Source organism: Camelus ferus, chromosome 17 (assembly GCF_009834535.1).
Source record: "Camelus ferus isolate YT-003-E chromosome 17, BCGSAC_Cfer_1.0, whole genome shotgun sequence".
NCBI classification, from domain to species: Eukaryota; Metazoa; Chordata; class Mammalia; order Artiodactyla; family Camelidae; genus Camelus; species Camelus ferus.
The window spans coordinates 19,512,064-19,531,106 of record NC_045712.1 but is presented as its reverse complement, the minus strand read 5'-3'; the positions used below and the strand labels follow the sequence as shown (position 1 = coordinate 19,531,106).

At 38.2% G+C, this 19,043-nt stretch overlaps 2 protein-coding genes across 3 annotated transcripts in view; one reads left to right on the top strand and one right to left on the bottom strand.

Annotated features, from left to right (window-relative positions):
• DNAH12 (dynein axonemal heavy chain 12) overlaps window positions 1–10,473 on the bottom strand; it is a 151,287-nt gene extending 140,814 nt beyond the window's left edge. The window contains exons 1-3 of one of the 2 annotated variants that reach the window (XM_032458203.1): window positions 10,040–10,473; window positions 4,668–4,786; window positions 3,631–3,833 (exon numbers count right to left, since the gene is read on the bottom strand). In XM_032458203.1, coding sequence (XP_032314094.1) covers window positions 3,631–3,800 — 170 coding nt within the window. In that variant the 5' untranslated portion in view covers window positions 3,801–3,833; window positions 4,668–4,786; window positions 10,040–10,473. Of the gene's footprint in view, window positions 1–3,630; window positions 4,000–4,667; window positions 4,787–10,039 lie in introns of those variants that run through there. The other variant, XM_032458204.1, reaches the window with a different exon arrangement.
• Window positions 10,474–10,545: 72 nt separating this feature from the next.
• Window positions 10,546–17,175, top strand: PDE12 (phosphodiesterase 12). Its single transcript, XM_006184828.3, has 3 exons — window positions 10,546–11,973; window positions 12,988–13,066; window positions 13,727–17,175. Exons 1-3 carry the CDS (start codon window positions 10,666–10,668, stop codon window positions 14,167–14,169), a joined length of 1,830 nt encoding a protein of 609 aa, XP_006184890.1. The 5' UTR covers window positions 10,546–10,665; the 3' UTR covers window positions 14,170–17,175.
• Window positions 17,176–19,043: the final 1,868 nt, after the last annotated feature.

Sequence of the window (19,043 nt, the reverse complement as noted above, 5' to 3'; positions counted from 1 at the left end):
AGTAGCCTCATTTCCATGTTGAATCTTACTGAGTCTGACTAAACCAAAATTCCAAAGGCTTTTTCACATGGAGCAGAAAATGTGCCTGGAATATCCTCGGCCTCCTCTTTTCTTTGATACTCATCAAGGCCCAGTCCGGACTTTCCTTCATCCGTCATTATCCCTGAGCAGTGTAGCTCTCAGTGATCAATACTTTCAAGGAACTTGACTACTATTTTGGCATGCTAGTTGGCACTAGCTGCCTTGCACTATAATGATCCCAACATAAATATGCCTAACTTCTTTGAGCTCTTTATGTATAAATGCCACCCTTTAACATAGCAACAATTTCTGGGAGTGTGTTTTCTCCTACTGCTATAAATAAAAAGAGCTGACAAGAATATGAGAGTGAGGATTTTCACTCCCTGTTTTTGCTTTCTGTGTTAATAATCAAAAACAAATAAATGAAGAAAAACTGGATAATTTCAAAGGACTGTGTGAGAGACTACATTCGATTTTCACTCTGCCAACTGTTCCCAGGAACTGATCCCAGCAGAGGGCCCAGTTCTGCCCAGGACTCCTTTAACAGCCCACCTCACTCCTGGAACTCTCTCTCGTCACAGAGCTCATCCCATCTCTGAAACAAGGAAGTCTACATTCCTGTTACCTAACAGGTAGAAGTACAATCACAAAATCCATGGCCACCCAGAAAAATGTGTTTCTAGTATAAAAATCTCTAATTCCAAATGCATTTTCCCCATATAAAACACATGACAATCCTAATCTCAGTATTAATACAGTGCTCTACTTCAGGTAATTTTGAGGCAGTATTTTTCATTTCATCAAATGAGAGAAGTACTACTTATAGACCTGTATGAAACACAGTAAGAGGTAAAGTTCCTCCTTCAAAAATTCCTTCATCCACCCATTCATTCACCAACAATAACATGCCAGGCGCTGTGCTTTGTGCTGAGATCTCTGTCCTTAAGCATGTCACAGTAAAGTAGACGAGAACAACTAAGAGAATAAACAACAATACTTACTGTTTCATAACGTACTCTGCTCTCTCTGCTTATGACACCTGCTCCTGTGGTTTTCCTCCTGTATCACTGGTAGCACTTCCTCAACCTATTTGCGGGTTGACCCTACTCTATGCAACACCTAAACATCATAATTCCTAAAGGCTTAGTCCTGGCTGCTTTCTCCTCCCAATGTTTTTTCTCTCTCTGGGTGATTTCAGCTATTCCTCATAGCTTTAAAAAATTGTCTATATTCTGCTGAATCCCAAATTTGTATCTCTAGCCCAGACCTCTTCTCTTACATAACCAACTGCCTACTTAACATATTTCCCCTTAAATGTTACAGAGGAACCTCAACTCCAGAAGAGAATTATTGCTTTTTACACCCATCATCCCCTGAACTTCCAATTCTTTATAAATATAGTCACTACCATCCACCTTGTTACCAAAGCCAATCCAATAGCAAGTCTTACTGATTCTGGATCCAACCAATATCCCCTATAAATCTACTTCTCTTCTCCTCCTCCATTGTCTCCAGCCTTATCCAAACCACTGTTAAGTTCTTATCTATACTACTCCCAAAAAATCCTACCCGAGCTCTGTTTCCTCCTATTCTTGCCCTCTTCCTCTCCACCTCAGTCTATTCCTAATAGTCCGAGTGATATTTTTTAAATGTAAGTTGGATTTCATGTCACTCCCCAGTTTAGAACAGTCCAATGGCTTCCATCGCACTTAAAGGAATCTGAATTCCTTATCGCAACCTACAATCTGCCTCCACCTTTCTCTCCATCTTCACCTGATACCACTCTTCCCCAGGCCCCTGATACTCTACTGACATTGACCTTTGTCAGTTCTGAGAACAAACTGAAAGCATTCACATTTCAGGGCTTTTGTTCTTGCTATCCCCTTTGCTAGAGTGGTGTTCCCATGTTCATTTAAATGACAAGCTTCTTATTCTGTAGATCACTAAATATCATCTCCACAGGACTGTCCTGCAGTGTTCCTAGGAACACCTTCCCTGTCACACTCTATCCCACTATTTTATTTCTTCATAGTATCTATCACCTTCTAAAGAGTTAACATACTCTTTTTTAAAAACATATTTACTGTCTCCTCCCACTAGAATATGAGCTTCTGAAAGTCTACAGTACTTTCTATTGTGTTCTCTATGGTCTTTCCAGTAACAAGCAGTGTCTGTGTAACAGTAGGTACTGAACATCTTTAAATAGATGTAAAAGAAATATTTAGAAAGGGTTAAAGCTGCACAAAGTGTATTAGGAGAAGGTTTTCTGGAGGAGGTGATTCAAAAACTAAGCCCTGAAGAGCTAGTATAAATATTTAGGCAGACAAATGCTTTCCAGTGAAGGAAACTGCAGGGAGCAATTATGAAATTTATTTTTCACTAAACTGAAAAAATATAATACAGTCATGGAAAGGCAAGCAGTTCAACATGACAACCTGAAATAATGAAAGGTTTTGGACAAGAACAATATGCAACTCCTAAGGAACCCCTTTCTCTACTGTCTAGGTCTACTAAAACATTGAGTAGCATTTTACAAATGAAAGGAGTAAAGGGCATCTAATAATATATATACTGACATTAGTTAATATACCTTATATATTTGGATTTAAATATGATTAGATGATTAATAGACTAATAAAAATATAAATCTAAAGAAGTTATATGATTAGTAGACCTGTTCAATTGTAAGGAAAGTAAAATTAGCAAAAATTTAAATTATTTTAAACTAGCAACAATATGATCATCAAACAATGTAACACAGAGTAAAACTTAAGTCAGTTGCCAAAAATATGTATGAATAAGGCAGACCAAAAAGGGAAAGAGAATGCAGAAAGAGAAGCAGAAATCCACTAGAGAGAAATCCCCTATTTTATAGTTCAGTGTTAGGTTCAAGTCTTACAGATGAGCTCAGTGTCTTTTTCTTCTTATTTATCCCCACAGCCCAGCAGTGTCAGGTACCTAGGAAATTCTCAGTAACTGCTGAATTGAACTGAACTATCCTTACAACAGTCTTTGGTAGCTGGTACCTAAATTAGTTTTAATTTTCACTAAATCGGAGGGGAAAGCACAGGAAGTTGGGCTATATTTCCTTTTGTATGGAAAAAATTTTAAGTACAAGTAGTTTCAAGATATTTTATTAAGTATTTGCTCAAATACAATGCTATTTGTAGAGGCCCAGTTACTTGGCTTTACTTTTAGAGACCAGTATGGTTATGATATATCAAGAGGAGGAATAGCATGGTGTTCAAAGTATGCATATTCTAGGACCAGACTGTCAGGGTCCAAACCCCAACTCTGTGACCTTCGGCAAGTTACTTAACTTCTTTGCATCTCAGTTTACTTATCTATAAATAGAGATAACAACAGTATCCATGTTATAGGGCTATAAGAAGTATAGGTAAAACAATAAAAACAATGCTTAGAATAAACACTGTAAGCATTATATAACATTTACTATCATGATTACTTTGTAAATCGTTTTCCTAATTGAATTTGAAGATGGTGTTTTGCCCATGAACAACCTACGTAATAAAACTTTTTATGAGAATACAAACACTAATTATTTCATTCACATTCCAAAGAAGGATTATTTAGTAGTATGCTACTTACACTAACTGATTAATTGTCTTCTGCTGCTCCTTGGATCTTCTGTAACTCAGCAGCTTACTCTGTGTTGGTGTGTCAACACCTATGTCTTCAGGGGGACGGACAATGGGCGGTAACTTCAAGTTCAGAGCCTCCTTTTCTGCTGCAATGGCAGCTTTGTTTGGATCTGACATCTTGATCCCTTAAAGATGAAAATACTCTATATTCTAAAAAATAAAGAAAGAAATAAAGAGAGAGAAAAGAAAGAAAGAAAATACTCTATACTCTGAGGAGAAAAAATCCATAAAGCCATTATTGTAAAAGCTAGCCTCAATATATTCATAACATATCTTACACATCAATACCAAAAATTCTAGGCCTCTTTAGATCTTCCTTCTGAGAATGGCAGTTGAGATAAATGAGTAGGGATTCCTGTTAGATCTCCACCACTCATTGCTATGAAGAAATGAAGCCAGTCACTTCCCAGTGAGTGAAGGCTTCAGTTTCCTCATGGGTGAAATTAAGGAATCTTGGATCGGATGCTCTCTAGACACTCTTACAGTTCTAAAATTGAAGGTTCAAATTTTTCTCTAAGATGCAACTCACAAAAACAAAATCCAGTTGTTGAGGTATAATTCCTCTCCCCCAAAAAACTGACACTTTACATCATTAATATTTTCAAACATCAATATAGTATGTTAGTTTTGCTGCCTTTCTGAAAAGCCATATTATGGTCAAGCAAAAATAGGCATACTAAATGCATAATAAACCTAAAATGTCATATAAATACTGAACAATTAACTGTCACATCGACTGCATTTGCTGCGGATGCCCACACAATTTGGAGATTCCCGCCTTGAAGAAGAAACTAACTCTGCTGGCACCCAATTCATAATCTCCTGGCCCGAGAGAGGGGTGAAGAGAAAAAGCTCAGGCCAAGGAAGTACCTGTCCGATTATTTTCAGTTTCCCAGCTGCTCACATTAAGAGGGAAACGTTCAGTGAACTTCTCCAGTGGTGAAAGGAAGGAGAAAATGAGGGGTGAAACACCCGGAACCCTACCGACTCCTGCCGAGCTGGGCGGTCAGCTGCCGAGCAGAAACAAAGTTGTCGCCATGGAAACTGTCGCGGTCGCTGCGGAAAGACTGGGTAAATGTTGCCTGGAGAAGCAGTTGCTGAAGCTGCAACAGATTAGGATTACCTGTCACAACAATAATTCATTACTTAAATAAGTGGCGGTTGAGATTCTTTCCCCAACTACTTTCCCTTGGAAGGGGCAGGGAATCAGGATCTTTAAATTGTGGAAAACTGCAAGACTGGAAATTTGGATCTGCTGGAAAACAGATTTATGTAAATACTCGCTCTCAAAGCAGGGTCAAGTCTTCAAGTGTCCCTATAACGACTTCCCTGTAAATATTAAAACTAATCAGAAGTACAATTTGTCTTGTTTCTTGATGTGGTTATTTGTTTAGAGAGCACTTTTCCTTCAAGAAACTCTTGGCAAAAAAAAAGGTTAAGTTGTGTAAATTTTGTAAGTATGCATGGAGAGAGAAATGTGAAACTTTGCTATTTAAGGCTGCATAATGGATACTCCATCTAAAAGATAAAAGCTTTCTCAAATGCCATGTTCATAAATAAAATTGGGGGATGAATAAATCCTGGTGGTGTAATGATGGGTATATTCATTCAACAAATATTTGAGCATCTTCTATGTGCCCATCAGTATGTAAAGAATTTTTTTAATGAGAATACAGCCTACACTATTGTGTCTGACACACAGTAGGTCCTCTAAAAAATGTCATCTGGGTGACTAAATGAACAAATTGAACATCCTTGCAGCTTGTAATAACAAACCATCTGTCTGGAGAAAACGAAACACTTGTGTGGTTTTTTGACACATCAATTTGGTTAGGCTAAACTACAAGGACTGAAAGGAGGACAGCAGTCTTTTATGTCATGCACACCTTCTCCCAGTTATTCAATCAAACACAAATCTAGGACTGCTATGAAGAGATTTTCCAGATGTAATTCAAGTCCCCTGGTAAATTGATGTTAATGGAGGGAAATATTATTTGTGAGGGACTAACTCAATCAGTGGAAGTCCTTTTAAATAGAAAGTTTGGGAATGCCCTGAGTCAGACACCAAACAGCAGCTAGGTCTACAATTGCTCTCCCCTCTGTGGCTCTTCCCTTCCTAACAGCCTGCCCCTACAGATCTTGGACCTGCTTAACCAGCCTCCACAGTTGCATAAGTCAATTCCCTATAATGAAGTGTACATATATACATATATATGGATGCATACATATAGGGGATATGTATAATCTACTGGTTCTGCTTCCTTCATTAACCTAATACAATGTACATCTTTTTTACAGTTTTTATAGGTATAATGTACATACTATAGAATTCACCATTTCAAAGTATACAGTTCAATGAATTTTTAGTAAATTTATACAGTTGTGTAACCATTACCAAGATCCAGTTCTAAAACATCTCCATCACTGCAAAAAGTTCCCCTGAGCTCATATGCAGTCTAACCCTACTCCTACCTCCAGCCCTAGGCAACCACTGATTTGCTTTTAGTCCCTATAGGCTTACAATTACTGAAAATTTCATATAAATGGAATCATATAGAGTTTTTTATGTCTGGCTTCTTTCAGTTAATGATGTGTTTGAGGTTCAGCCATTTGTAGTATGTAACAGAAGTTCATTTCTTTTTGTTGATAAATAGTCTTCCATTACATGAATATATCACATTTGTTTTATTTATTCACTAGTTGATGGACATACGGATGGCCTCCAGTTTGGGGTTATTATGAATAATACTGCAATGAACATTCAGGTACAATTCTTTGGATAAACATACATTACATGGTGGGAACTGCTGGGATGAATGATAAGTCTGTTTAACCTTCTAAGAAACTGTCAAACTGTTTTCCAGTGGCTAGAAGATTTTACATTCCTTCAAGCAAAATAGAAGGGTTCCAATTTCTCCACATCCTTGCCAAGACTTGGTATTGCCTATCTTTTTTATTACAGCTATTCTAATGGGCATATAGTGGTATCTCATTGCGGCTTTACTTTGCGTTTCTCTAAATACAAATAACAATGAATATCTTTTCATGTGCTTATTATCTATTAACATATCTTCTTTTTTGATAACTGTCTATTTAAATCTTTTATCCACTTTTAAGTTGGATTATTCAGCTTTCTATCACTGCACTGTAAAAGTTCTTTATATTCTGGGATTTCTGGTCAAGATGGCAGAGTAGTAGGACCATGAGCTCTTCTCTCTTCACAACTACAACAAAACCACAACTGACTGCTAAACAACCATTGAAAAAAAAGACTGGAACCTAGCAAAAAAGATCTTCAACTGGAAACATAAAGAAGGAACCACAGCAGGACAGTAGGAGGGGATGTGCTCGTGATATAATCAGGCCCTATACCCCCAGGGTGGGCGGCCCACAAGCTGAAGAATCATTAAGTTGCAGAGGCCTCCCACAGGAGTGAGAGTTCTGAGCCCCACATGAGGCTCCTCAGCCCAGGGTTCTGACATTGGGAGGAGGAGACCCCAGAATATCTGGTTTTGAAGGCCAGCAAGTCTGAGCTCCAGGAGCCCCACAGGACTGGGGGAAACAGAGACTTTACTCTCTTGGGAAGCGCACACAGAATCTTGCTCATACTGGGTCCAAGGGCACAGGCAGTGATCTCATAGGAACCTGGGCCAGACCTGCCTGCTGGTTTTGGAGGGTCTCCAGGGGAGGTAGGGGGTGGCTGTGGCTCATCCAGTGGACATAAAAGCTGGTGGCCAAACAACATACTGGGTGGGAACACAGCCCCACCCATCAGCAGACATCCTAAGCCACAATCTCTAGACATGTCCTTAGACAGGGTCCTACCCACTAGAAGACTAGGACCAAGCTCCACCCAGCAGTGGGCAGGCACCAATTCCTCCTGCCAGGAAACCTGCATAAGCCTCATGTTCAGTGCAACATTAATTACAACAGCTGAGACATTGAAACAACCTAAATGAAAGTGTCCATTCATGGATAAATGAATAAAGAAAATGTGAGATACATATAGATATGATATAGTTGTAAATATAAATATAGATATATAGTGGAATAGTATTCAACCATAAAAAAGAAGGAAATCCTGCCATTTGTGACAACACGGATGGACCTTGAGGGCATTACGCTAAGTGAAATAAGTCAAAGACAAATACTGTATGATCTCCATTATATATGGAATCTAAAAAAAATTTAATCCATAGATACAGAAAACAGACTGTTGGGAAGAATTGCAGGAAATGTGTGATAGTGTTCAAAAAGGTAAAAACTTCCAGTTATAACATAAACAAGTTCCAAGGATGTAATGTACAGCATGATGACTACAGCTAACAATACTGAATTGTATATATGAAAGTTGCTAAATCTTAAAAGTTCTCATCACAAGAAAAGAAAATTGTTAACTGTGTGAGGTAAAGGATATTAACTAAACTTACTGTGGGAATCATTTGGCAATACACACATATATCAAATATGTTGTACATCTTGGCTAATACAATGTTATATGTCAATTATATCTCAATAAAACTGGAAAAAAAAATTAATTTTAAAAGAAATAATTTTTAAAAAGAGGTTGGTCCCTTAAATAAAAAGCAAATGGAAATTATTAAAATTTGAATGTATGAGGAAGTAGATTACCCTGAAGTGCTATCAGCAGGTACTACTCAAAATTTCTGAGTGCTATAGCTTCATGTTGACTTTAAATTAGAAAAGATAGAGGTACATTAGTGATCTATGCTGTTAACTGCCAGTGTTACTAACCAAACAATGGTAATTATAAGAAATTAATCTTCACACACTAATCTCTGCAGATATATGTATAAGTAACAAGAATAACTCCATCAACTCTTAACTTTTGCTTAGTGAAAGTTAGCTTGTGTTTCTTGGTATGAACTGAGAATGGATGAATAAAATTATTTCTATTAGCCGCTTCTCCTTTTGGTATCAGGGAAAGTGTATTATTGGTTCAGACTTACAATCTCAAATTTTAATTATATAATTATAATGAATATAATTTATATATATAATTATGCTACAATTTAGCCTCATAAAATATAGCTTCAAATATACAATTTATTTTGTCTTATTTTCAAGTCTGTTGAGTTCAAATTAAACTTTCTATGAGAAGTTGTGACACTTTTGGAACAACCACAGACACTTTCTCTTGAAAAAACTGACAAAAGATAGTGAAAAGAGAAGGGTACTGAACCAGGGGTACATTACATTTCCATTTGTGCAAAAAAAGTGGGGGGAGGGCTATAAATTCATAAATGTTTGTGTATGCATAGGAGTCAAGGGTGGGAAGATTACTTTTCTTCACTATGAATATGTTTTACTCTCTAAAAAAAATTTAAATATATATATTAAAAAACCTAAAAGAAAGTACATTTCAAGGCATCTGTCTCAAAACCAGGATTAAGACTCTGCTAGAGTTAAATCAGCTTACTTGAAAGAAAGTCATTTTCTCACAGGGCTTTTATCTTTCTTTAAGTAGGCTGACTTAAAATTGATTGAGTTCTGCAAAGTTACATGAATGAAAATGCTGTGCATAAGAAAAATGCCATAGCAAAAATTATGTTTGCTAATGTGACACTATAAACTGGAGTGCTGAACCTTATTTTCTTCCTTTCTTAGGTCAGTCAATTGACATAATGTAATGATTTTTATTCCTACACTGTAGCCACAGATTACATATATATATGTCATCAGCATGCAGTCGGCTTGTTAAATGTTCACTGTGTAGGGAGAGTGGAGGACAGGAATATAAATTTCAAATGACTGCAAAATTCATCCTTTAGGGGGAGGGTATAGCCCAAGTGGTAGAGCGCAAGCTTAGCATGTTGGAGGACCTGAGTTCAATCCCCAGTACCTCCTCTAAAAATAAATAAACCTAAATACCACCCCCACCACCAAATCATCCTTCTTTTAGAAAAGGCTTATTTTCCTCATTGTAAGCCAGGGGGAAAGGTATGGCTTCTTATTAAATACCCAATAAACAGTACAGTTGTAGGATAAGGGAGAGTGAACACAAATAAATCATTTGTCGCGAGAAGCCACTTCTCAATTTGTTCTTTGAATCTTAGGGGTCTTTTTTTCCTTCAGTTAATCACAAAATATTAATTACACTTAACACAAAAGCACTCTTTCTTGAAATACGTTCTTCACTTTTCTTTGTTTTCAAAGAAGCAACACTTTTCATTTCCTCTTACCCACTGGCTATTCTGTATCCTGTCATTCATTCAGCAATGTCTGGCCTTGAGCAGGTAACACTCTCTCTGGACCTCACATCTGTACAAGACATTTTTAGCAGTCTTCGCTCACTAAATGGGAGTTATTATATATCGTTAGTTGTTATTAACTACCACAAAGGTTCCGCTCCGCGCTCGGCGCTGGCTGGCCTGAGGCGAACCCACCACACCTCAGAAGAGGGCAAGCAGCGTCAGGAATCTTGTGAAGAGGAACTGAACAACACTTTCACGCCCGAACCCAAGCTAGCAAACTGGGTGGAGTTCCCTACGAACTCGCGCAGGGCACCCAAAGCGGCGCGAGAAAGCAGGTGGCTAGAATCCAGGCAAGGGGCAGGCCTCTTTCGGGGAAGCGAAACCCTTGACACTGCCTCAGCCACTTCCGGTTTGAGCGCACCTACTCTTCCTCCCGCTAACTGCATTTTCGTTAAAACCATGTAGTCTAATATTTCCCTCTGGAACTTCTATATTTTCTACTTTCTTCACTTTTCCCGCCTGATTACTTGAGTTGAATATAAAAATTAAGCTGGGAGGGATTACAGACAGACATGGCTATGGGAAAAAGGAGCAGGTGACGGGCCTGACGAAAGTGCACGCTGGAGTACCGTGCACCCTCTCCTCGCCGGCCGGAAGTTGCCGGACTCAATGGGTCCCGGAACCGGCGGCTGCTGCTTCTCTGTCTCTACCTGACGCTAAGCGGCCGTTCTGCTGCCGGTCTCGTCAGCCTCTGGGCCACCAGGTTCATGTGGAGGCTCCCAGGCGCCCGCGCCGCGCTTCGTGGGGTCCGCACGGCGGTGGAGCGGCACAGTCGGGCCGAGGCGGCAACTGAGACCGCGGCGGGCGCGATGGAGCGCGCTGTAGTGCGCTGTGTGCCCTCGGAGCCTAAGCTAAGCCTGTCGTTCGCGCTGGCTGACGGCAGCCACAAGAACATGCAGCGCGACCAGAGCGAGCCGCTGGGTCGGGCTCTCAACCGGATCGCTACCAATGCCCTCAAAGGCCACGCTAAGGCAGCTGCCGTCAAGAAGAGCAAAAAGAACCGGCCAAACGCAAGTGGTGGCGGGGCCTGTGCGGGGCCTGGGCCCGAGCCGGCTGCGGCCAGCGAACCTGTGGTGAAGCTGTACTACCGGGAGGAGGCAGTGGCTGAAGACGTGCTCAATGTGGACGCCTGGCAGGACGGTGCTGTGCTGCAGATCGGGGATGTCAAGTACAAGGTGGAACGCAACCCGCCAGCCTTCACTGAGCTGCAGTTGCCGCGCTACATCATGGCCGGCTTCCCAGTGTGCCCCAAGCTCGGCGTCGAGTTTGGGGATCCTACCGGCTCCCTCTTCCGCTGGTACAAGGAAACCAAACCCAGAACAGCGGAGCCAGAGAGCGGAGGCCCCTCGTCATTGTCTCGCACTTCGCCTTCTCACGGTTGGACTGAGACTGGTGTGGACGAGCGCGTCTACACCCCGTCCAATGCTGACATCGGGCTACGGCTCAAGCTTCATTGCACCCCAGGCAATGGGCAGCGCTTCGGCCCAAGCCGGGAGTTGGAAAGTGTGTGTCCAGTGGAGGCCGGGCCCGGCACCTGCACCTTTGACCACCGGCATCTCTACACCAAGAAGGTAACGGACGACTCTCTCATCCGCACTGTCTCTTACAACATCCTGGCCGACACCTACGCCCAGACTGAGTTCTCGCGGACAGTCCTGTACCCGTACTGTGCCCCTTACGCCCTGGAACTCGACTACCGCCAGAACCTTATCCAAAAGGAACTAACGGGCTACAACGCCGACCTCATCTGTTTACAGGAAGTTGACCGCAACGTGTTTACAGACAGCTTGGTGCCAGCCCTCGAGGCCTTTGGGTTGGAGGGCGTGTTTCGAATCAAGCAGCACGAAGGCCTGGCCACTTTCTACCGAAAGTCTAAGTTCAGCCTCCTTAGCCAGCATGACATTGCTTTTCATGAAGCCCTGCAGTCCGACCCACTTCACAAAGAACTGCTGGAGAAACTAGTTCTGTACCCATCAGCGCAAGAGAGGGTGTTCCAGAGATCTTCTGTCCTTCAGGTAAAGTAAATCCGCCAGTCTCCTTACATACTCGTCCATTTTTAGGGCCCTGGAAGGGGAGCGGCGGGGGGTTGGACGGATGGTGCTTATAATTGAGACGAAAACAGTTCAGATTTTACTGAAATGTGTTTGCTCTTGCATCTTCAGCACATAGTTTATCCTTCTTTCCTTCCTTATTAATTCATCCATTTATTGAGCAAATAATTCTTGAGTACCTGTAGTGCACCAGACAAAATACAGGCTGCCTTGAAGAAGACAAACAGGAACTTTTCATAGTGCTTACAATTTAGTGTGTTTAGCTAAATACAAGAAAAATAGTAATAGCTAATATTTTCTTACTACTTGCCAAGCACTATTATGACACATTTTAAAGAAAATTTAGGTGGCTGGCATGCTTTACAAAGTGCTACATAAATATTCGCTATTATTTGAATTTTGGCTCATAGTAATCCTTCTGTTCCCATTTTATAGATAATATTCTAAAACTCTGTCCAGAATTTTTAGGTAATTGGTTTTGTTCATACTAAGAATAATAGCAACCATTTTTTGAGCACCTACTGTGCTTCATGCACCTCTGAGTAAGCTCATCTGAGTCCACACAATTGCCCTCCTTGAGGTAAATACTGTCCGTTTTTTACTAATGATGAAGCTGATTTAGGGGGGAAAAAAAACGTGTGGACTCTCTGCAGGTCACACTGCTGTAAATGGTAGTTAGTATTCAAACCTAGCCTGACTCCAAACCCTGCACTCACCCACTCAAAACCAGTCTGCAACCTTAGCGTTATCACCTAAAATGTATTCTTTTCATGCTACCTCTATATGTTAGACTATTATTAAAGTGTGTTACACCAAGTCCTATTCATGTATATTCTAAAAATTAAAAGTTAAATTTAATAATTTCGATCATATGTCATCAGTAGGGAAGGATATGGAATAAAATGTCAATCTGTCATACAGTCTTAAAAAAAAATTCAGATGGGCAAATAGCAACTGAACTCTGGCACTTTATTTTAGGTTTCTGTTCTTCAGTCTACAAAGGACTCTTCTAAAAAGATATGTGTTGCCAATACCCATCTCTACTGGCATCCTAAAGGTAGGTTTATTGGTTTTCACAAGTGAATTGAACATGGTAGCTTAAGGTAAGTAAAGCTGTTTTACACAAATACATCTTTTTTTCTTGCAGTTTTTTAGAGAAATATTTGACATAGTGCTGTACAAGATTAAGGTGTACAGCATAATGACTTGATGTATATATATTGCAAAACGATTAGTGTAAGTTTAATTAACATCTATCACCTCATATAAATACCAAAAAAAAGATTTTCCTTGTGATGAGAACTTCTGGGATTTACCCTCTTAGCACCTTTCAAATATACTACACAGCAGTGTTAACTATAGTCATGTTGTGCGTTACATCCCCAGTACTGTTATTCATCTTACAACTGGAGGTTTTAACTTCTGACCACCTTCATGCAACTCCTCCCCACCACACAAATATGCATCTTGAATCTCACCCAAATAGTGTAGTGAGTTTTAAAATTTCTATCTTTCTTCTTTTCTTAACTTAAAGGCAACTTTAAAATGTACTTAACATTAGATAAACAAGGACCTGCCGTATAGCACAGGGAACTATACTCAGTATCTTATAATAACCTATAATGGAAAAGAATCTGAAAAAGAAAGAATACATGTGTATAGGTATATATGTTTTTTTTCTTAAAGTACTTAACATTAATGCTTTTTATATTCTTAGGTGGGTACATTCGTCTCATTCAAATGGCAGTAGCCTTGGCTCACATTAGGCATGTCTCATGTGATCTGTATCCTGGCATACCAGTTATATTTTGTGGGGACTTTAATAGTACTCCATCAACAGGAATGTATCATTTTGTCATCAATGGCAACATTCCAGAGGATCATGAAGACTGGACTTCCAATGGGGAAGAGGAACGGTGCAACATGTCTCTTACCCATTTCTTCAAACTGAAAAGTGCTTGTGGTGAACCTGCTTACACAAATTACGTTGGTGGCTTTCATGGATGTCTGGATTATGTTTTCATTGACTTAAATGCTTTAGAGGTTGAACAGGTGATTCCATTACCTAGTCATGAAGAAGTTACCACCCACCAAGCCTTACCTAGTGTTTCCCATCCCTCTGATCACATAGCACTTGTATGTGATTTAAAATGGAAGTAGGTTTGTGTTTAATGGAATTTGTCTGCTTTAGTTGGAAATTTAATATGAATCAAAGCTTATGTGTAACTTTCAAAGAGGAAAACAAGACACCAAGGTAAAATATTCTTATCCTACTAGTTATGTTCCAGTGTCTTTATTACATGACTGTTCATAATGTTTGCATAGTATAGTTCCTCTACCCTTTTTTACTACCCCTGGAGGAAAAACAAATATTATTTATAACTAGCACGAAGAACACTGAACTATTGTGTACATTTTATAAGTTTTTTTTAGCTAGTAACTAAGAATTGTTTAAAACAAATCATTTGAATTATACTATAATTTTCATATCATAACACACATTTCAAATTAAATCAGTATATATAATTAGGGGGAAGTGCATACCAGTTAAGGTGAGAGGCCTAAGTTCTGACACATGGAAGGAATAACATTAGAGTCCACCTCTACCTCAATTTAGTTAGCAATTTAATACAACTTTAAATTTGTTTTAACAAAAGATTAAAATATACCATCATCAATTGCTATTGCTTGCCATCTTTCATTTTTCAATTAACATAAGATATTTTCATTCTCTTATTTTTAGAATTTTAACTTTTAGTGTATGGTACAAATGGAGATATTTATATTCTCATTCTTATTGCAGCTCATTTTAACTTTGGGGATGCAAGCACAGTTTAGTTTTCCAACTGACTAGTAACACAGTTAACTTGATCCTGTTGTCTTTGATATTCTTACCCATGAAAAATGTTCATAAATCAACAGGGTATTTTGACCATATGATATTAGAGAATACAGCACAATGCATCATTTTATGAGAAACTGCCTACTGATACGGGCTTGAAATTTTGGATGAATCATGGAGGATTTCTATGCTAGAAGTATTTTTGAAATTGTTGGTTTTTCTAAACAGGAGAAAGGGGAGTAACAGTTTTTGAGCATCTCTGGAATAAACTTTTTATAGACTTGAGCATTATAGTTTGAGTTACAGGAAAACATTGTATATATAATTTATATACTGTAAGAAAAAAATTAAATATGAAGCCAAACTCCTTTTAAAATTAGAAATTGTAGTTTTACTGACTAGTTCGTAGCCTAGGATGGTAACCCAGCTTTTCTAACTTAATAATCACCATACCTTATTTGTAATACTTTAGCTGTTGGCTTCTTGATGTTCAGGATAACCATGTTACCTCTTCTTTCTGCATTTAATTTCTAGCTTAGATATTAAAAACCCACCTACTTCAAGAAGAACTCTGATTTTCCACATTCATGAGAGCTTTTGTTCCAGTTTCTTTAATCTCTGAGCTTGACGCCACAAGAACTTTCCTCTTTTGTTAAAGTAGTCTGTACTTTCATATTCTGCTCACTATCCAATATAGTTTACTCTTAGTTTAGTAATTTTAAGAATGAGAGGGTTTTACCTGCACTTTAGATTGAACCTGGAAGTATATTAAAGTACTTGAAGGAAAAAATTAAGGTGGCAGTTTCTTGAGATTTTTGTTTAGAAAAAACTATGAGTGAAAAATTGATGCTACCAAATTTTGCCTTCCTAAATAGTATTTTGAGAGCATTTTAACATCATTTTACAAATATATAAATAATAGATTAAAGCCAGAATCTGATTCTTTTGCAATCTTTTTTTCCTTTTAAAAATTTGGCTTTGGTCTGCTTTCAAACATATTGACAGGATTTTTACAATATCTTGAGAAAAAACAAAAAGCAGAGAAACATAAAAGAAAAAATAACAAGACAGCCTCATGCCCGTGAAAAATACACACTTCCTATATTAACACCTTGGCTAGCTAGATTAGAGTTCTGGTCAGAAAAACTCTATAAACACTTATCAAACATTCCACATCCTGGTTCATTAAATTTGGTATTTGTTGACTAAACAATGTGATCAGATTGTATATAGGCACTTCAGAATATTAGAATATAGAATACTCTTGTGAAGTGCCATATACTCTGGTCAAGTCTCTAGTATACAGATATGTTCATATTAGTCCAAAGGTAGGGAACACTAAGAAAATTGCATAAATAATATACCCAAATTGCCTTGTATATGTTAGAATAACGTGTTATTCAGAAATATTTAAGAGTTTTAAAAACATCTTTGTGATGGAATTTTTCTATTACATCTGGATTTTTTAGTACATTTAATAAAGTATGGAAAGTCTAGCAACTTTGGTGAACCACATTTTATGATGTTACAGGTTCTTGCTATAGGAGTTAACATTTCAAAATTTTATATTATTGATTATAAATTACGAAGAGTATTTAGAACACATTATCCTGTTATTACACAGTTCCCACTACAGATACACACCCTAGTAGTTCATATTTCACTAGCAAATAATTTCTGGCTATAATGTGATGTTACTTAAAATTCTGGAAACTAAAGTCAGTTGTTTCTAATTTTCAAGAATTTTACTGGGTGATGACTATTTTCAATTTCCTTAAGAAACTTCACTCAAAACAAATGGAATCATTCATCTCTATCTTCCGTCCATTTTCTGTTGGTCCAAGGTTTTATATAATACAATCCATTTTACCCAGTAACTCACTTTAATGTTATCCTAGAGTGTTGCTAATGTACATCTTCTTAATATATTGATGTATTCCTAGTTGTCATTTTTGCTAGTTTCATCTCATTTGTGTTCTTTCATAGTTGAAAATGGTTCAGCAGGGAATTGGATAGGCTTTATTTAGCTGGCTTTCTTATACTAGAAGAGTATACATAATTTTAAAATAATTTACTGTGTATAAACTTTATTTTCCCTGTGGAATAGTTTGGAGAAATAGTGTTACCTATCCAGGGTAAAATCATTTAGAAATATAGCTGGCCTTCCTCCCAAAACAGGGTTAAGTATGGTATTTTGGATATCTTAAGCCAAAGTTTTCTGCTGTGGCTGTAGAATTTTTAAGTACTGTAAATAATGGAATGATGTTACCCCTTTCATTATCCTTTTATTACATACCTAAAGAAGATGGCTTTTTGCATCCTGGCTTGTGTCCTTTTTCTTTATCCTAAATGAGAGTCCCATGATGCTTTGGTCCTTCAATCCAAAATTGATCTTTTTCTTTTTGTCATTGCATGTCAAATCAATTGACAAGGACTGGCCTAAAAAAGAAACCCCATGATCATCAGCAGTCACTCCCCAATCCTCCCTCCCATCAGCTCCTGGCAACCACTTACCTACTTTTTGTCTCTATGGCTTTGCCTATTCCAGACATTTCACATGATGGGATAATAGTTATGTAGTCTTTTTTCACTGGCTTCACTTTGTATGTTTTTAAGATTCTTCCATGTTGTAATATTTATCAGTACTCCATTCCTTTTTATAATGAATATTCCATTCTATGGACATAGCACATTTATCTATCTGTTGATGGACATGTGGATTCTTCCACTACTTGGCTTCTATGAATAATGCTATACATTTGTGTTCAAGTGTTTGGACATGTTTTCATTTCTCTTGGGCATATATCTAGGAGTGGAATTGCTAGATCATTTGGCAAATGTCTAACTTTGAGAAACTACAGACTTTTTTTTTTTTTTTTTTTTTTTTTTGGTGGTGGTGGTGGTGGGGAGGTAATTAGGTTTATTTCCTTTTTCTTTTTCTTTTTTTTTTTTGATGGAGGTACTGGGGATTGAACCCAGGACCTCATGCATGCTAAGCAACCATTCTACCAATTCAGCCATACCCCACCCCCATGTAACTACAGACTATTATCCGAGGCAGTTGCACTATTTTGCATTCTCAAAAAGCAATGTATGGTGGTTCCAATTTCTCTACATCATCACCAACAGTTTATCTTTTTTATTACAGCTATCCTAGTGTGAAGTGGCATCTCACTGTGGTTTTGATCTGCATTTCCCTGATGGCTAATGATGCTGTGCATCTTTGTGCTTACTATCTGTATATCTTTGGAACCCAAATTAAGTTTAAAATTGAGTTTTCTATTGTTGAGCACCCTTTCTTTTTTTTTAAAAAAACCATCATACCTCACCTCTTTAAAGCTATCCAGAAAGGCAGACCTTGCTCAGTCTGTGCTTAATACATCCCTATTAGTTGAATGACACTCAACCCAGCCTAAAAAGAGAACTCCTGCCATCAAAGTACTGGTCATTTGCTGAGAGCCAGCTCCCTGCCTGCAGATGGCAGTGTTAAGCCCCACAACACCAGGTGTGTACTTACATGCCCATTAAAGTTGAAAACATACCATGAGAACAGTGCAGAAATCCTCAACAAGGTCAAGAGACTCCACTGCCCTCTAAAACACAGGACCTTGCAGGCATCTACTACTTCATACAGCTGCCTTAATTATTCCTTACCTGAGTCCAGATGATTACTTTTGCTATTGATTTCTCATTATCTTTTTCACTAGAATATAAACCACTTAAACATTTTACATAGTTTGTGGAAATAACTGTTAAGATAAAGGGCAATTTGTCCAAAAGTAACACACAGTAAGAAACAAAAGCAGCCAAGTAACTGAACAGTAGTGGTAACTTCAAGTTAGGAACCTGAATACAGTATCACAATGTATATGCTAAAAGAAATTTATCAAGTATATGCTTGAGTTTAAATAATTCTCAGGAGTAAATTTTACAGCCAAGTCCTAATCAATTCCATGTTTATATTAATGTAGTCTTTAAAGTAAAATATTTAGATTACCTTAAAGAGATTAAGAATGTAAAGCTAGTATTTCACTCCTAACATTTTTCTTAAAATTAAACTAATATGGGGGCAGGGGTAATACCTCAGTGGAGAGCACATGCATGTTACATACACAAGGTCCTAGGTTCAATCCCCAGCACCTCCAATAAAAAAAAATTAAGCTAATATAAGCAAATGTCCTTTAGGAAGAGT